This window comes from Rhinoraja longicauda, chromosome 21 (assembly GCF_053455715.1).
Source record: "Rhinoraja longicauda isolate Sanriku21f chromosome 21, sRhiLon1.1, whole genome shotgun sequence".
Lineage (NCBI taxonomy): Eukaryota > Metazoa > Chordata > Chondrichthyes > Rajiformes > Arhynchobatidae > Rhinoraja > Rhinoraja longicauda.
The window spans coordinates 4,401,828-4,419,809 of NC_135973.1; the positions used below are offsets into that span (position 1 = coordinate 4,401,828).

Sequence of the window (17,982 nt, forward strand, 5' to 3'; positions counted from 1 at the left end):
ACAAACCCACACGTCCTTGGGATGTGGGAGCACCCAGAGGAAACCCACACTGTCTCCAGGAGAACGTGCAAATTCCACACAGCCAAGAACCCAAGGTCAGGATTGAACCTGGGTCTCTGGTGTTGAGAAACAGCACCTTTACAAGCTGCACCATTGTGTTGCCCCTAAGGTGTGGTAAAGTAAATGAGTGGAATTGTTCTGGACCTGGCCAATTGCCTGCCCACAGTTGCCATCCAGCCACACGTTTTTGTGATGCAGAAGTCTAGGCAAGCTGACCCCAGGCATCCTGAAAGTATTGGGTAGTAGAGAATCAGGGGAAACTTTGAGGTGGCATAGACACCACCTCGCAGTGAATCCTGTTATCCACTCTGGCAGTTGAGCGTCTCAGCCTGAGACATTCAAATAGATTTAAATAACTTTTATGAATGGGAGTTAAAAACATTGAAATTAGTTAAAGAAAGTTTTTTTAAAATTAACAAATAACATAAAAGCACCTGCCCTTTTCCACGGTATCGTGAATATAGTTACTGTTCTTTTGCCTCTATTCCCTGGTGTAAACTGAGGATTGGGGAGCACCCAGTCCCTTTCCTTAATGAGGAAGGTACAGCTCAGTGGAGCAGTCAGTCAGATCTGCTGGAAGTCTGTGATGTCCTGAGGTACAAGAGGCATCTCACTTCAGAAGTGAATTCTGTTCTCAAGTTGACTTGGCCCATTGAGATGCCACTGATATCTTTGTTCGGATTGAGCGATCTGGCTTTTGATGCTTGCCATATAAACATAGCACAAAAAGTAAGGAAATTTGTGTTTGGTAGATTATTTCTTTGTTGTAACAATGCTTCTTGGCAATAAATCTTATACCGTTGGAAAGCCTGTTTATTTCCCTTTTAAATGGTGCCACATTTGTAAGGAACATGCATTTGTGGGATGAGCAGCAGAGCTGAATATATGGGTTGCGCCCATGAAAAATTTGCCAAATCTTCTCTGCCAATGCCAAACAGTTTATTCTGCTGTTGCTATTGACTCTTGTTTTGAGCTTCTGGTACCCCCAGGTGCTGACAATCAGGTGCCTGATTGGCACCTGATTGACAGCATCTGTGAGCATGGGCCCTGCTACAGTGGTCAGTAGGTATCTGCTCCAAGAATCGGCATGCCACGTTTGACTGATCTGGATAGGGCACGTGCGATAGGGCAACTTCAAGCTGGTGTTCCGCAAAACCAAGTTGCGGCATTATTTGGAGTGAGCCCTAGTACCATCTCCAAAGTGAAGGCCAAGTTCCATATAACGGGGGATGTCAGAGACAGGCCGCGAAGTGGGCGTCCCAAGAAGAAGACACCCGAAGAAGACCGTTTCCTCACCCTGTCAGCACTTAGGAACCGTAGGCTGTCTTCTACAGATTTGCAGTCAAGGTTTGCAGGACGATATGGCCGACGGCTCTCTGCCCAGACTATTCGGAACAGACTGCACGCAGCCGATCTCTGGTCTCATAGGGCTGCCAGGAGGCCTGCCATGACTGCCCTTCACCGTCAGGCCCGTTTGCGCTGGTGTCGGCAACACGTGCACTGGAACCTGAACATGTGTTCAGCGATGAGTCCAGATTCTGCCTACGGCAGTTGGATCATAGGGTCAAAGTGTGGAGAAGACGCGGAGAACGCTATGCTGATTGCTGCACCGATAGAGTAACATCTTTTGGTGGAGGCAGTGTGATGGTGTGGGGCGGCATCTCCCTCACTGGAAAAACGAGGCTTGTCATCATTGGAGGCAATCTCAATGCAGAGAGATATCGAGATGAGATTCTGCAACCAGTGGCAATCCCATATCTCCACAGTCTGGGACCGAACTCTATCCTCCAAGATGACAATGCTCGCCCCCACAGAGCAGGGTTTCTCAGAGACTACCTCCAGAATTTGGGAGTAGAGAGGATGGAATGGCCTGCCAGCAGTCCTGACCTCAACCCCATTGAACACTTATGGGATCAGCTTGGGCATGCTGTTCGTGCCAGAGTGACCAACACAACCACGTTGGCTGACTTGCGACAAATGCTGGTTGAAGAATGGGATGCCATCCCACAACAGTGTGTGACCAGGCTGGTGACCAGCATGAGGAGGAGGTGCCAGGCTGTTGTGGCTGTGTATGGTTCTTCCACACGCTACTGAGGCTCCTGTTTATTAAATGAATAAATTGTTAAATTGCCAATATGTCTTGTTTCTTCAGACTTGAATCATCCAATCCACCAAACAACACCGAACAAGAGTCAATGGCAGAATAAGCTGTTTGGCATTGGCAGAGAAGATTTGGCAGATTTTTCATGGGCGCAACCCACATACTCAGCTCTGCTGCTCATCCCACAAATGCATGTTCCTTACAAATGTGGCACCATTTAAAAGGGAAATAAACAGGCTTTCCAACGGTATAAGATTTATTGCCAAGAAGCATTGTTACAACAAAGAAATAATCTACCAAACACAAATTTCCTTACTTTTTGTGCTATGTTTAGTTCAGCGACCCTGTTTTCTACTTGCTGATCAGTAAATGAAGTTGACCAGGCGGTTTTAACACAGTAAGGCAGAGAGTTGGCTTTGGTCTCAAATGCTAAGCAGATGTGAGAGCATAGGCTGTATGTTGACATATGAATGCCATTAAAAGCAACTTAATTTAACTGCAGAAGTGAGTACAATAATGTGGAGGTGTTGCAGAGGGTACAGAAGAGATTTACTAGAATGCTGCCTTGATTAGAGGGTATTAGCAACGAGGATAGTTTGGACAAACTTGGATTGTTTTCTCAGGAGTATCGGAGGCTGAGAAGAGACTGATAGAAGTATACAAAAAGCATAGATCGGGTGGAGAGTCAGAACCCCATTCCCAGAGTGGAAATTTCAAAGACTAGATGGTCCAGCTTTAAGGTGAGAGGGGCCAAGTTTAAAGGAGATGTGCGAGACAAGTTTTTTAACACAGAGAGTGGTAGATGCCTGGAACATGCTGCCAGGGGTGGTGGTGGTGGTGGTGGAGGCAGATGCAATAGTGGGCTTTTGGATAGGCACATGGATATGCGGGGAATGGAGGGATATGGATCAAGCATGTGAGAATAATCTAACCTGACATCGTATTTGACAAGGTGAATGTGGCTGAAGGGCCAGTTCCTGTGCTATACTGTTCCATGTTCCTCGAATAGCAGTCAATATACTTTTATTTGTTTTAACCAGTAGCCCATGTAAATGCATAGTGTCACACACACATTGCCACTTCATACTATTTCCATGCATCCCTGAGCACTTGGAATCTCTCTGGTTCTTTCTTTCAGTATCAGCTGTGTGCTTTAAAAAAGAAATCTTGCCTTTCCCGGCCACATACCAAATATAAGATGCTCATAAACATCTTTCCTCTCTAAGATTGAGTGTTCATTCAATTTAATTATTAATTAAAATGCTACTCATTACTGAGGTAATTGAGTGACTGGTGGTCAGTAACTAGATTGATGAATATTGTTATTAAATGTGATCGGCTATGCTAACTTGCACAAGAGCTGAAGTGAATTTATAACACTCGCAATCATCCCCATGCTGCTTATATTCTGTGGCACCATAATCCAGTAGCAATTGAGGTCACATTTCTTTCTTGTTTACTAGTTTGCATTGTTGTTGTGCTTTTTAACCATTATATAATTGTAAAAAGAAAAAAAATGTCAAATGCTGGAAACTTGAGCTACTTCCAGTAAATGGCGTTCAGGCATAACTGTTTAATATAATGGATAGGGAAGGAGGTTAAGTTTTGGGTTAGGAGTTATCAAAGTAATTGTAAAATTGTGACACATGCCCAAAAGAATGAATTGCATTGCAAATGGAGTGTAAATGTGTGCTCCAAAATAGCTCAAGAAGATGAAACTGCAATACTTTTGCTGTCTGTGCAACTTTAACTGACACTGAAGAGGAAATTGCTTGGGTGCTTGATTTGAATGGAGAGTTGAGAGTCAAGAGTGTTTAATTGTCACGTGTACCAGCAATGGGACAATGGTATTCTTACTTGCTGCACCTTTACAGACCCATTAACACAGTTATGCACAAATAAACGTACAACAACCAGTAATACAATAAATTAATAATCAGTAATACCAGATAACCAGACCATAATACTGAAGTATGTAGTGCAACCAAGACAAAGTCCGTAATAGATCACAGTTGCTGAGGTGGGGTTGTGGTTAGTGTTGTTCAGTGTTCAAGCGCCTGATGATTGTTGGGAAGAAACTGCTCTTGAACATGGAGATCATTGTTCTCATGCTCCTGAACCTTCTTCCTGATGGTAGAAGCAAGATGAGAGCGTGGCTAAGGGTGGTGAGAGTCCAATAATATTAGCTAACTTTTTGAGCCAATGCAACCTGTTAAATTCTTTTGATGGTGCTGAGTCAATACTCAAGATGGATACTAGAATTTATGGTATAGAGGTTTCAAAAATTATGCAAGATTTGTATCTGAGTTGTAAAGAGAAGTATTATTCAATTGATATACTACATTAATGTTATATCTGTGTTGTTTATGCTATTTGTTCTTTTATGCAGTGACATGCTCACTTTATTTTGCCTTTTCCTTGCAGGTGTATGTTTCGTTTTCCCAGCACTGTGATAAAGATTACATTCACGTCGCTTTATAGCAAACAAGAGGTCAAAGAAGAACAGCCAGCATCTCCCATCCGTCCACTCTGCCCACAGATCTCACCGCTCAAGATTAACATTCCCGATCCAAACATCGACTTAGTCAGCCCTATCCCATCTCCCACTGGCACCATCAGGTAGGTTACTTGATAACATCTGAGATCTGTGTGTCTTTTCTCTAATGAGACAGTTGTCTGTACGTGGGAGGGGCATGGGGGAAGAGAGAGGGGAAGTTTTTGGCCTCCATCACAGTGAGGGGGTGTTTGGAGTCAATGTGATGGATGTTTGTGTTGGGGTTGTGTCTTGTGTTTTTGTACTGCTGGCTAAGTAATCTCGTTCCGTAAGGAATGACAAATAAAGCTATTTGGGATTTTGGATTTTGGATTCACATGTCTTGCGTTTTCCTGGAACCTTATCCATTGGCAGTTGGATGAAACTCGCTGGAAAAATGGCCCAGTGTTCACTGAAATAGACAATTATTCTGCTGGAAATGTTAGAAACCTCAGTTGGACTGATTTTTGACTAATTGTGAACCAACATATTTTGTTTTTTCTCTTTGTTGGAGGTTTTTTGGTCTGTTTGTGCATCTTTATTAAAATAGCAAATGCATTGAAGGAGTTTGAGTTAAACCACATTTTGTTGATTTACGCAATCATTTCTAGACTGACTATGAAATTTATTCTTCTGTCATGTTTCTTATGCCAACAAAAATAATCCATATTATCCAACTTGGATATGGTAGGAATGAACATGTATGCAGACAAGTTGCATGTAACTTTTGAAACAATTCTGCTTGATATGCGGAAATGCTCAAAAGCAAATCTGATGGATGCACAATGTTTGACCAGATTAGTTTGGAATTTCTAACTTGTTGGGTGAAAATTGGCGCTAAAGGGTGTTTTTTCATTGAACCAAACATTTTCTCAAAAGAACGGTGATATTTGAAGCGAAAGGATAATTGGGTAAATGGAGTGATTTCTAATTTTTTTAAAAAAGACAGTATATGGAATGTTGATCTTGTTGAATGTTGAAACCTCAGCAGTTTGGCATCATCTGTGGAAAAGAAACAGCATTAATCTTTAGTAAGATGAAACTGGCATTCAAACCACAGATGTAGGGAACACCAGAGTATTTTCAACATTTTCTTTGTAACTGAAGATTTCCATCATCCGTAGTATTGTGGATTTATAAATGAATAAGAAATGGAATAAAAGTAAAAGATAAAGTGGTGAATAAGATGGAAATAAAATGGGAGAGGAAGGGCAGGCATATTTTAAAATGTATTTTTAAAGGTTGTGTGATAGGATGAGGCAGCTACAGCAATCTTTCATCGAGAATAGAACGAGGTTGAGCACCTTAAAAATTAACCCGCGATTTTATGAATTTTATTGCCTTCTGTCACAATCTGAATCTTGCACTCCAGTCACCAGAGTTTGAGCACTTTTCACATTTGCAGGCATGGGATTTCAAAGTTAGATTAGTTTGTTTGATCATTGTAAAGACTGAAGTGCAAGGCCAATATTGGACATGCAGTCATAACATGCACCTGCTAGCTGTGGGAGAAAGCTTTCTTTATAGCTTGCTGAAGTTGGTTGATAAGACTACAAGGGACCTACTGCTGCATTGGTTTTGGGAAATATGAAAGTAAGTTTCCTGCGTTATTTGGTGCTTGGGTTACTGAAAGTCTTTGGACGGCTATTCTTGGAATTCAACTCTTGGAAATGCTCATATTTCAGGCTTGGCAAGGGGGAAAAAATCATTTTCTGCACATTGTTGATCATGATCAGTTGATATTTGCAAAAGGGCATTATCTCAGTGGGCGTAAATACAAATGTCAGACTCCTTCTAAAGTGAGGGGCATACACCATGGTCTTCTGATTCAATGCTATAGAGGCGTTGAGTAAAATACAGTAGAAGTTGTTATTTAGCTGGAAGAGCTTTCGGTATAGCTCTGCATTCCTCGATATGATAAGGTTTCTGTGTAAGCTACCTGCCAATCCGAAGAAGGGCCCCGGCTCGAAACGTCACCTATCCAGAGATGCTGCCTGACCCGCTGAGTTACTCCAGTACATTGTGTTCTACATCAGATTCCAGCATCTGCGGTTCCTCGTGGCCCCTTTAGACACAATAGCGCTATTATCTTCATTTTTTTAAATGTCTGCTATGAGTCTATGGCATGGATGTTTAATAACATTTGCAGAAATCTGAAAGTTTAGCCATTTAGCCAGATCATTGTGCAAGGTTGCAGGGTAAAACAGTTTTTAACATTTTCTTATATGCCGATTATTTGTGTTGCTGCCAGACACACTGGTGTCAAAAGTTGTAAAGACTGAAGTGCAATTACAATAATAACCCAGTTTTTGTATACCGTTAAATTTAATCTAGTTTAGTTTATAGATACAACGGGGAAACGGGCCCTTCGGTCCACCGAGTCCAGATCGACCAGCGATCCCCGCATATTAGCACATCCTACACACACTAAGGACAATTTACATTTATATGAAGCCAATTAACCTACAAACTTGTACGCTTTTGGAGTGCGGGATGAAACGGAAGATCTCGGAGAAAACGGACGCAGGTCCCGGGGAGAATGTACTACCTCCGTATAGATAGTCAGGATCGAACCCGGGTCTCTGGAGCTATAAGGCAGCAACTCTACCGCTGGTACGTAGGACTTAAACCTAGAAATTGGTCTGCACCTCATGGCCTTAAACTGACATGGTTCAGGGGCGACAATATGTTTGTATATGGGTAGCTCTTTGCAGAAATATTCAATTGCACATGAGACACTGGACATTGTGTAAAGTAGTAATCCCCAAGATCAGAGAGAGAGCAAATGTCTTACGATAGGCCATGTAGACAACATTCACTGCCCTAACTTCAGCAGCTCCTCAGCCACACTTTCATCTAACCTAAATTGCTATTTCCACCCTCACTGGTGCACGGCACTAGGAGTCATCCAGAGTTCTGGCCCACCACCTCCCAACACCAGGTGAGACAGAGGTTCACCTGCACCTCCTCCAACCTCATCTATTGCATCCGTTGCTCTACATGTCAACTTCTTTACATCGATGAAACCAAACGCAGGCTCAGCGATCGCTTCGCTCAACACCTTCGCTCAGTCTGCCTTAACCAACCTGATCTCCCGGTGGCTGAGCACTTCAACTCCCCCTCCCACTCCCAGTCTGACCTTTCTGTCATGGGCCTCCTCCAGTGCCATAGTGAGGCCCACCGGAAATTGGAGGAACAGCACCTCGTATTTTGCCTGGGCAGCTTGCAGCCCAACGGTATGAACATGACTTCTCCAACTTTAGATAGTTCCTCTGTCCCTCTCTTCCTCTTCCCCTTCCCAGATCTCCCACTGTCTTCCTGACTCCACCTATATCCTTCCTTTGTCCCGCTTCCCTGACATCAGTCTGAAGAAGGGTCTCGACCCGAAACGTCACCCATTCCTTCTCTCCTGAGATGCTGCCTGACCTGCTGAGTTACTCCAGCATTCTGTGAATAAATACCCTCAAATTGTACCAGCATCTGCAGTTATTTTCTTACACCTCCCAACACACAGTGTCTACCATCAAAAGAACGAGAACATCAGAATATTCCTTGCAGTCTCGCACTGTCTTGTCTGAACTAGATCTCCTTTCTTGCACCATTATGTCTAGATACTGGAATGTCAGTGTTATGTGTGTAGTCTCACCAAGAAGGACTGCAATAGTTCAAGAAGGTCTCCCTGGGAGAATAAATGCTGCTCTGAACATCATCACAAGTTCAGGAAATTAAGTGAAATAATCTGGATACTTCTGTCATAATTTGCTATTAGTCAGCATAATAATAAATCTCAACATAGAAAATAGGTGCAGGAGGAGGCCATTCGGCCCTTCGAGCCAGCACCGCCATTCATTGTGATCATATTCAACAGAAGTGACTTTTCCAAGGTGATGTTTGACCTTGAGCTTTGCCTTTTCTCAAAGCAGTTTAAAAAACAAAATGCTGAAGGAACTCAGAGGGTCAGATGAATGGTGAAAATGACTTTTCGGGTCAGGGCGCTTCTTCAGACCAGTCCCGAAATGCTGTTTGCTATTTTCTCCATGGATGCTGACTGACCTGCTGAGTTGCTCCAGCACTTTGCAGATGCTGGGATCTTGAGTAAAAAAACAATTTATAATAATAATAATAATAATGCATTACATTTATATAGCGCTTTTCAAACACTCAAAGACGCTTTACAGGGATTACTAAAACATAGAGAAGAAAATAAATAGATAAATAAGTAAACGAACAGAAAAAGGAGACAGGGTGAGGTGACGGTCAGTGGTTGAAGGCAGTGCTGAACAGGTGAGACTTCAGTGATGTTTTGAATGTGGTGAGTGAGGAGGAGTCTCTGACGGTTTGGGGTAGTGAGTTCCAGAGGGTGGGAGCAGCGATGGAGAAAGCCCTGTCCCCCCAGGATCTGAGTTTGGTCCGGATGGGGGGGGACAGGAGGTTGGCAGCAGCAGAGCGGAGCGTGCAGGTGGGAGTGTGCCTGTGGAGGAGGTCAGTCAGGTAGGATGGGGCCAGGTTATGGAGGGCTTTGTAGGTCATGAGGAGGATTTTGTACTGGATTCTCTGGGGGATGGGGAGCCAGTGGAGCTTGTAAAGGACGGGGGTGATATCGTCACGGATCGGGGAGTGGGTGAGTAGACGGGCAGCGGAGTTTTGAATGTATTGAAGTTTACTGATGATTTTTGAGGATGAGCCATAGAGGAGGCTGTTGCAGTAGTCCAGACGGGAGGTGATGAAGGCGTGGATGATTTTGAGGTGGAAGAAGGCTGTCTTTGTGATGTGTTTGTCGAAGGAGAGGGTTTGATCAAAGATGATTCCAAGATTCCGGATGTGAGGGGAGGTGGATACTGGGAGACCATTAATATTGAGGATGAAGTTTTGGGTGGATTTGGTGAGCGTTTTTGGACCAATGATGATGATTTCAGATTTGTTGCAGTTGAGTTATAGAGTCTTAAAGCAAATTAGTTGGTTTTACAAAAATATATTCTTTTGTAATTTCATATTTTCCAAGAAAATTGATTAGTCAGAGACATCCATTGGGGTATTTATTCTACTTAACAATGCGAGAATATAATTTTAAGAAATTAATTTTAGTAAGTGAAATGTGAGCTTCGATGGCTCGTTGTAGACCACACACTTTCACAGTAATTACTTTGTGCTGTCTTACATCATTGGTTTTATTAGTGAGTACTTAACTTTGATGACTGGGACACAGCTAGAATTCTAATTTTGCCATCTTCAATAATTATAAGGATGCTAAACCAACCCAAATTTTACTTTTAAAGGATTCAAACAAAGTCTGTTGATCTGTCTGAGTGTGAATCGTTCTTAGTTAAATGAGATTAGTTTGTAACTATATGCGACTATTACTTCAGCATTTATAAGCAGCTTAATTTTTTTTTTTAAAGACAAGAATTAGAAGCTCCCGTACTTGAATGCACTAACAAAATTAACCTATACAAAATAAAATATCTGTCTTTTATTATTTTTTATTAAATATGTGAGTTGTGTATTTGCAAATTAAATTGCACACTTTGTCCCGCCCCCACCCCTGACATCAGTCTGAAGAAGGGTCTCGACCCGAAACGTCACCCATTCCTTCTCTCCTGAGATGCTGCATGACCCGCTGTGTTACTCCAGCATTATGTATCTCTCTTCGTTACATGTGTAGATTCTGAAACTAAAATATTCAGAATATAAAGTTGATGGTTTTGTAAAAATGATCTTGAAAAATGTGTTAAATGACATTTGACAAAGTCTAAAGAAGGGTCCTGACCCGAAATGTCATTCGGGTGCATTCCCTGCATTCCCTCCACAGATGCTGCCTCACTTGCTGAGTTCCTCACCAATCTTTTGCTTTGACGTACATCTGTTTTCTTTTAAAATAAAATTGTTACGGTGTTCCAAATATACAGAGTTCACTAAATTTATACAATATTGAAGAAATAAGTATCCAACCAAAAATAAGGTGTGGCATAAATTTGTTTGTAACAACTATCTTTTAGTAATAACTTTAAATGTAAGGCTGTTTTTTGTGGTTAAGTTTTATGGTTTGACCCAGTTTGTTTACACTGGTTTTCAGTTCAGTTTCTGCCACCTCCCATTGTACCCTCTCTGCACAAGCAGTGTAAAAATCCCACCAAGGCTGTTTTCACCTCATAAGCAGTTTCACCTAATATGATTCATACTTTGCTTACTACCATTCCTATGGTTAGCTTGATTAAATTAATAAGAACATTTGTGTGTCTTTTAAGAGAGCCTTTCCCCACACTCCTTCACTCGAGAACTATCCATGTTCTCAAGGGATGTTGCCTGACCCGCTGAGTTAGTCTAGCACTTTGTATCTTTTTCTTGTCTCTATTTCTCAGAATGTTTCATGGGTTTGTTTTAGGTATAATAACCCGTGTTAGAAGTGTCAGGGCTGTTAGAAGTGTTTCCTCTAAATTGTATTCCTTTCTTTTCTCCTCCCCACTCGACGATAACACTGTTACGCTGAATAGAAAACAATCTATTTCACACTTCTGTATCTGAAAGCCTGATGCCTGTAAGCATTCTTGGTGATGACTCAGGCTTTTGCTGATATTCACTTGCTCGACTATTTTTGATATCGGTGCCGTAGCCTCTTGCAACACCAACTTTGAACAGTTTGTTTCCAGTTTGACATTAACATTTGGTGGACAAAAATTCATTATAATATATTGTGCCTGTATTGGAGGAGCAGGTACAGGGAGATTTGAGGAGGAGATCGGTGATGACATCGAGAAAATCGATGAAGGAAGTTAAAAGCAAGGTTGTGAATTTTTAAATGGAAATAGTTCTGGACTGGGAACCAATTTCAGAGCTATGAGCCCTGGAATGATAGATGAACACAATTTGGAGCAATTGGTTTAGTGGGAGGAGTGTGTAGTGGAATAAAAGTTAGAACGTCGACTGCTAGTGCAGCGTGGCAAATATAGTATAATCTAGATAAATGTGAGGTTATCCACTTTGGCGGCAAAAACAAGGAGGCAGATTATTATCTCAATGGTTTCAGATTAGGAAAAAGGGAAGTGTAACGAGACCTGGGTGTCCTTATACACCAGTCACTGAAAGTAAACATGCAGGGTAAGCAGGCAGTGAAGAAAGCTAATGGCATGTTGGCCTTCATAACAAGGTAAGGAGTAAAGAGGTCCTTCTGCAGTTGTATAGGCCCCTGGTGAGACCACATCTGGAGTAGGTCTCCTAATTTGTGGAAGAACATCCTCGCTATTGAGGCAGTGCAGAGTAGGTTCACGAGGTTAATCCTCGGGATGGCGGGACTGTCATATGAGGAAAGATTGGAAAGACTGGGCTTGTATTCACTGGAATTTAGAAGGACGAGAGGGAATCTTACGAGAGGGAAGTATAAAATTTTTAAAGGAATGGACCAGCTAGATGCAGGAAAAATATTCCCCATGTTGGGCGAGTCCAGAACAAGGGCCACAGTCTAGGAATAATGGGGAGGCCATTTAAAACCGAGGTGAGAAAAAACCTTTTCACCCAGAGAGTTGTGAATTTGTGGAATTCCCTGTCACAGAAGGCAGTGGAGGCCAATTCACTGGATGAATTTAAAAGAGAGTTAGATAGAGCTCTCGGGGCTAGCGGAATCAAGGGATATGGGGAGAAGGCAGGCACGGGTTACTAATTGTGGATGATCAGCCATGATCACAATGAATGGCGGTGCTGGCTCGAAGGGCCAAATGGCCTCCTCCTGCATCTATTTTCTATGTTTCTATGTATCTGGACGTGATCTCAAAGATTAGGTGTGCACATACTTGATTTATTTCAGACACAAGTAATTGTAGATGCTGGAATCTTGTGTCGAAATCAGGGTAACTCAGCGGGTCAGGCAGCATCTCTGGAGAACATGGTTAGGCACCGTTTCAGATCGGGACCCTTCTTCAGACTCATTTATTTCACGTGGAAGTAAAGCTTCTTGAAGTAATTATATATAAGTTTGCATATTTGCGCACATGGATATAATGTGTTTGGAGAGGTGTTGATAGCCTTGAGTCTGCTACCAGAGCAGTGTTCATTTTTCAGTGTTATTTTGTGGTTTGGTTTGTTCCTCCACCCTAAATATGTCTGAATATCAGTAAGGCCTGTCAGTTCATAGTAACTGACATTTTCTGTAGTTGATGAGAGCAGTTGACTTTGATTCACTTGTGCGATTTATGATGTTCTCCCCATGTGCCCGTATAAAACTGGAGCAAGCCGATCCTGTACTAATGTCAATCCAGTGTGTAACCAGACTTTACATTTACTCAACTTAAAACGTAAGCTGTAGAATGATGGCACTCCATAGATTTCCTTTGGTGTAATCAAAAGAGGCAATTGTTATAAGAAATATTGGAAAAATGTTAGATTCTATTAAGTGTCTCATCAGTTCTCAACGTTCAAAAGTGCTTTATTTAAAGTGAGTTGCTTTTGAATCGTGGCCATTGTGATACAGGCAAAGGCAGGAATGAAATGGTGCTCAGGAATGTTTCAAATTGCATTGCGATGAGTGACCACATCATCTGCGTTGCTCGAGAGAGAGAGGAATGCCAGTGAATGCACCGGCAGTTGGATTTTGCTGCCTCTCTTCAGTGAGAAAATACCACGAGATTTTTAAACATTCTTTACTTTCATATTTCATTCAAAAAACTATGTGTATAACGGTGCAGTTCTTTCTCACGAATAAAATACCAAATTGTCGGTCTGTTTTTCTTTTTTGGAAATTGCCAGTGGAATGTGAGTACTTGTCCTTTGATGGAGGTGAGAGTCCTTTAAACTGAACCAGATCTCCGAGCATGGAAAATAAATGCAAATCTTAAAACTTGTTGGACATGAGTTTTGAGCTACATGTCCATGATCTGCACTCTCCCTGTCTTTTTCCATAATGTCACAAATGTCCTTAGTTATTTTTGGATTTCTCATTAAACCTGCTGTTAAAAATGGGGCAGATGATGGACCGACCGGGAAAGGGAGTTGGCAAGAAAGACACATCAGCTACAATTGGCATTTGGTGCTTTGATGTGGATTCATTTCCTGACTGCAACCTCATGGAGGTTAAACCACAACGAGTGTCAACAATTGCCTGTGTCGTTGGAGGCTTCATTTGCTTTGTAACACTGCCTCAGATTTTATTATATTCTACCTGTTGGTAAGGCTCTCCACCAGAAGTCAGAATGTGGAAGCTTTATCCAAAAGTGTATTTTTGAGGGAATTCCACAGTGATTCCATTCAATAAATGTTTTAAAATTTCTCATGATTTTATCAATATTAATATTAATGTGAAATCCATCAGAATATTAATAATTCAATGTCTTTAGTTTGGCACTTTAACCTGCCCCAAAATTAAAAACTATAAATATCAAAAAAGTCTACTTAAAAACTTTGTCCTGCTCTGCAATGTTCATCATGGCATCAGTCTCACTCGGCATTTGTAGGTTTAGTTTAGTTTAGTTTTTGTTTGGTGTAGAGATATAGCATGGAAACAGGCCCTCCGAGCCCACGCCGACAGTCAATCACCCGTTCACACTAGCTCCATGTTATCCCACTTTCACATCCGCTCCCTACGCACTAAGGCCAATTTATAGAGCCAATTAAGCCACAAACCCACTCATCTGTAGGGGGAAACGGGAACACTTGGAGGAAACCTATGCGGTCACAGGGAGAACGTGCAAACTCCACACTGGCAGCACCTAGGGTCAGGATTGAACCCAGGTCCCTAGTGCTGTGAGGCAGCTGTGCTGGCAGGATGAAGTTTGTCAAATAAACCCCTTTGGAGTTATTGATGGACGTAGTTTAATACTTGAATGAGAGGATATCTAAAAACAAAATTATGTCCAGTTTTTTGCAAACCTGATGTCTCAAAGTGCTTTCAGTGAATGTAGGAAATGGAGTCCCCATTTGAGTACAGCAAACTCCCACACAAAATGTGATAATGACCAGATAATTTGCTGATCAAGAGATAGGTATGTCCAAGACACCAGAAGGAACCCATTGCACCTCTTTGAAATTATATATTTTAACCAAAAAGAGAAAGTGGATGGTGCTTTGGTTTACTTTTCCGTCTGAAATACTACACCTCTAATCTGCAGTCGGCCATTGGTGTTTTGCTGAAATGTTATCAAGGTATTTTGATTTTAGTCATTGGACCATTGTGCTTAATAACATCTCATCGTCATCGATAATGATAACAACTATAAACTGCATTTATAGTGGCAAAATATTTACAGAGTACTATTAAACAAAAATACATAGCCATATAGGGAATAGTAGAGGAGATAACAGCAGCTTGGTCAGAGGTAGTTTTACAAGATACTCAAAAGGAAATTCCAAGCTTTAATGCCGAGGCAAGTGAAGCCGAATGTGCTGCCGTAAAAGTAGGGAAAAAACTGCAGATGCTGGTTTAAATCGAAGGTAGACACAAAATGCTGGAGTAACTCAGCAGGTCAGGCAGCATCTCTGGAGCGATGGAATGGGTGATGTTACGGGTCGAGACCCTTCTTCAGACTGAAGAAGGGTCTCGACCGAAAACATCACCCATTCCTTCTCTCCAGAGATGCTGCCTGTCCCGCTGAAGTACTCTAGCTTTTTGTGTCTATTTCAGATTAAGAGATTTACAGGCATTTTGTAGACTTTATGAGTTTGGGGAGATGGCAACAAACACTGGATGGAGGGATGAAGTGATTTGGAAACCAGAATGAAAATGTTTAAAACGTTTGTTGTTTAAACAGGAGCACCATAGGGAATGAGTAAACAACGTTATACCAATCAGGACGTGAGTAACAGTGTCTGATGACTGCATGAGAATAGGATGATGGAGGATGGCAGTAAAAGTCTTGGAGCATCCAAGCCTGAAGGTGACAAAGGAATGGATGAGGATATACAAAATATGAGCTGAGGCATTACGTCCTTAAGCAACTCTGTTGGTCAGGTAGCATCTCTGCAGAACACAGGGATAGGCGACATTTCGGGTATGATTGTACTACAATTGTACTGAACTGACGGGAGAAATGTATGGGCATGCTTTAAAGAGCCGAGCACGAAGCACATCCGTACGTGGAACAGGGAGGCGGTGAGCATGCAGTGCATACTCTGGTTGCACAATGTTTTGGTTTTGTCAGCTACGCTTTGAACCTTTGGATGTTGTTTGCTGAACCTTTGGATGTTGTTTGCTATAGTGGTGTTTTCACATAGTAGTTAAGGATTAGATACCAGCAGCTTGGTAACGTTCTATGTTTGTCAATGTACTGAACCAGGTTAGAAAAATGATGTGAAAACAATGATAATCACCTCATGTTCATTTTCCATTAAAAGTAGGAAACGGCTGGATCTATGTGTCTATATTCATGGTAAGATTACAGAGCCTACAGCACGGTCATACTCAAATGTTCGAGTTTGATCTGGGAATCTTTGATCCAATATGCAGCAGAAGTAATCTACATTAAAATAGAATGATGTTGAATATGCCAGTCTATTATATTGCTAGTATATTTGTATATACTATTCATTTTATGCATCACAAAATATGCTTCATTTCAGCTTAAGTATGTAAACAATTCCTTTTTTCCCCTCGTATAGGAGCCATACTATTTGCCTCATCTGCTGTTAGTGTTGGTGCTTTCTATCTTATCAGCATGTTTTTTCCTTTTGTATTCAGAGTACACTCTGAAGGACGTACTATATTTAATAAAGGTCCTAGTAATACACAACCAACTTGATGGGTTTGCTGACCTGCGGATTATAGACTGTGGATAACGAGTATATAATGACAGCAAACAGTAAAAATCCCAAGGTAGTTCACAGAGACATTAAAAAAGAGATTAATCTTCTCTGAGGAAGATATAAGGAGGAAGTTCCAGAGCTTGGAGCCTATTTTCTCAAGATAAGAGTGAGGTAAGAGTGGAGAGCTTTGGGAGATGTTGGTATGAGTGTAGAAGGTTGGTTTTGGAGAGTAGAGTAGGTGGAGCCATGGAGGGATTTGAAAACATAATTCATTATTAAGTAACAACTCGGATAAAGGAAGCTGAAAATCACTAACCGAAAAAAACATCCTGCTTAAAAACTGGCACACTGTTGCTGGAAATGACCCAAGAGTCTGAATAATGGTACAGTGCAACTTTCAATGTGTACAGTTTGAAGGTTGTTATTTTAAGGTGGGAGCAAATAGTTTCTTCTGCTGTGCTTCTGAGCTTGTAATTTATTTTGTAACTGAAACATAAAGTACCTCTCCCTTTGATAAAATATTTTGCAGACTTCCACTGTGTTGTTTTAGAGCATGCTGGTGCAATGCCAATTAAAGAATTTGAGACTGATTTAAAAAAAAAGACACTTCAGTGGTAAAGTTGCTGCCTTACAGCGCCAGAGACCCCCGTTCGATCCTGACTACGGGTGCTGTTTGTACATTTTTCTTGTGACCTGAAACGTCACCTGAAGAAGGGTCTCGAACCGAAACGTCACCCATTCCTTCTATCCTGAGATGCTGCCTGACCTGCTGAGTTACTCCAGCATTTTGTGAATAAATACCTTCGATATGTACCAGCATCTGCAGTTATTTTCTTATACCATATATTATATTTCCTGTGACCTAAGTGGGTTTTCTCTGGCAGCTCCGGTTTCCTCCCACACTTCAAAGACGTAGAGTTTAATTGGCTTTGTAAAATTGTAAATTGTCCCTAGTCGGTGTAGGATAGCGTTATTGTACAGGGATCGCTGGCCGGCGCAGACTCGGTGGGCTGAAGGACATGTTTCCACGCTATAAACGAAACCAATCTAAAGTCACCTCGCACACATTGGATGTATAATAACATAGAACATATAATAGTCCAGTACAGGAACAGGCCTGATAGAGTCTGAAGAAGGGACTCAAACCCGAAACGTCACCCATTCCTTCCCTCCCGGGATGCTGCCTGTCCCGCGGAGTTACTCCAGCATTTTGTGTCTACCTTTGATTTAAACCAGCATCTGCAGTTTTTTTTTCTACACAGGAACAGGCCCTTCAGCCCACAATGTCTGCCAAACATGATGTGAAGACCAACTCTTACGTGCCAGCACATCATCCACATCCCTCCATTCCCTGCATACCCGTGTGCTGCACTAGAATGTGTTCATCATGATCATAAATTGATGTTGCCTCTGGTACTTTTGCTCTGGACTCATTTAAATATTAACAACAATGTCCAAATTGTTCGCCCAGGCGGAACAACTTCAGGTTTTTTCCCCGACCGCTTTGCATTTGCTTGTTTGTTCATCAACATGAAGAACTTAACAGCGATGTTGAGGGTGCCAC

General features: G+C 41.7%; 1 protein-coding gene across 1 annotated transcript in view; it reads left to right on the forward strand.

The window, feature by feature from the left end:
• Positions 1-17,982, forward strand: part of foxk1 (forkhead box K1) — a 65,410-nt gene that overhangs the window by 24,868 nt on the left and 22,560 nt on the right. Inside the window, 1 exon segment of the mRNA XM_078417625.1 lies at positions 4,586-4,780. Coding sequence (XP_078273751.1) covers positions 4,586-4,780 — 195 coding nt within the window.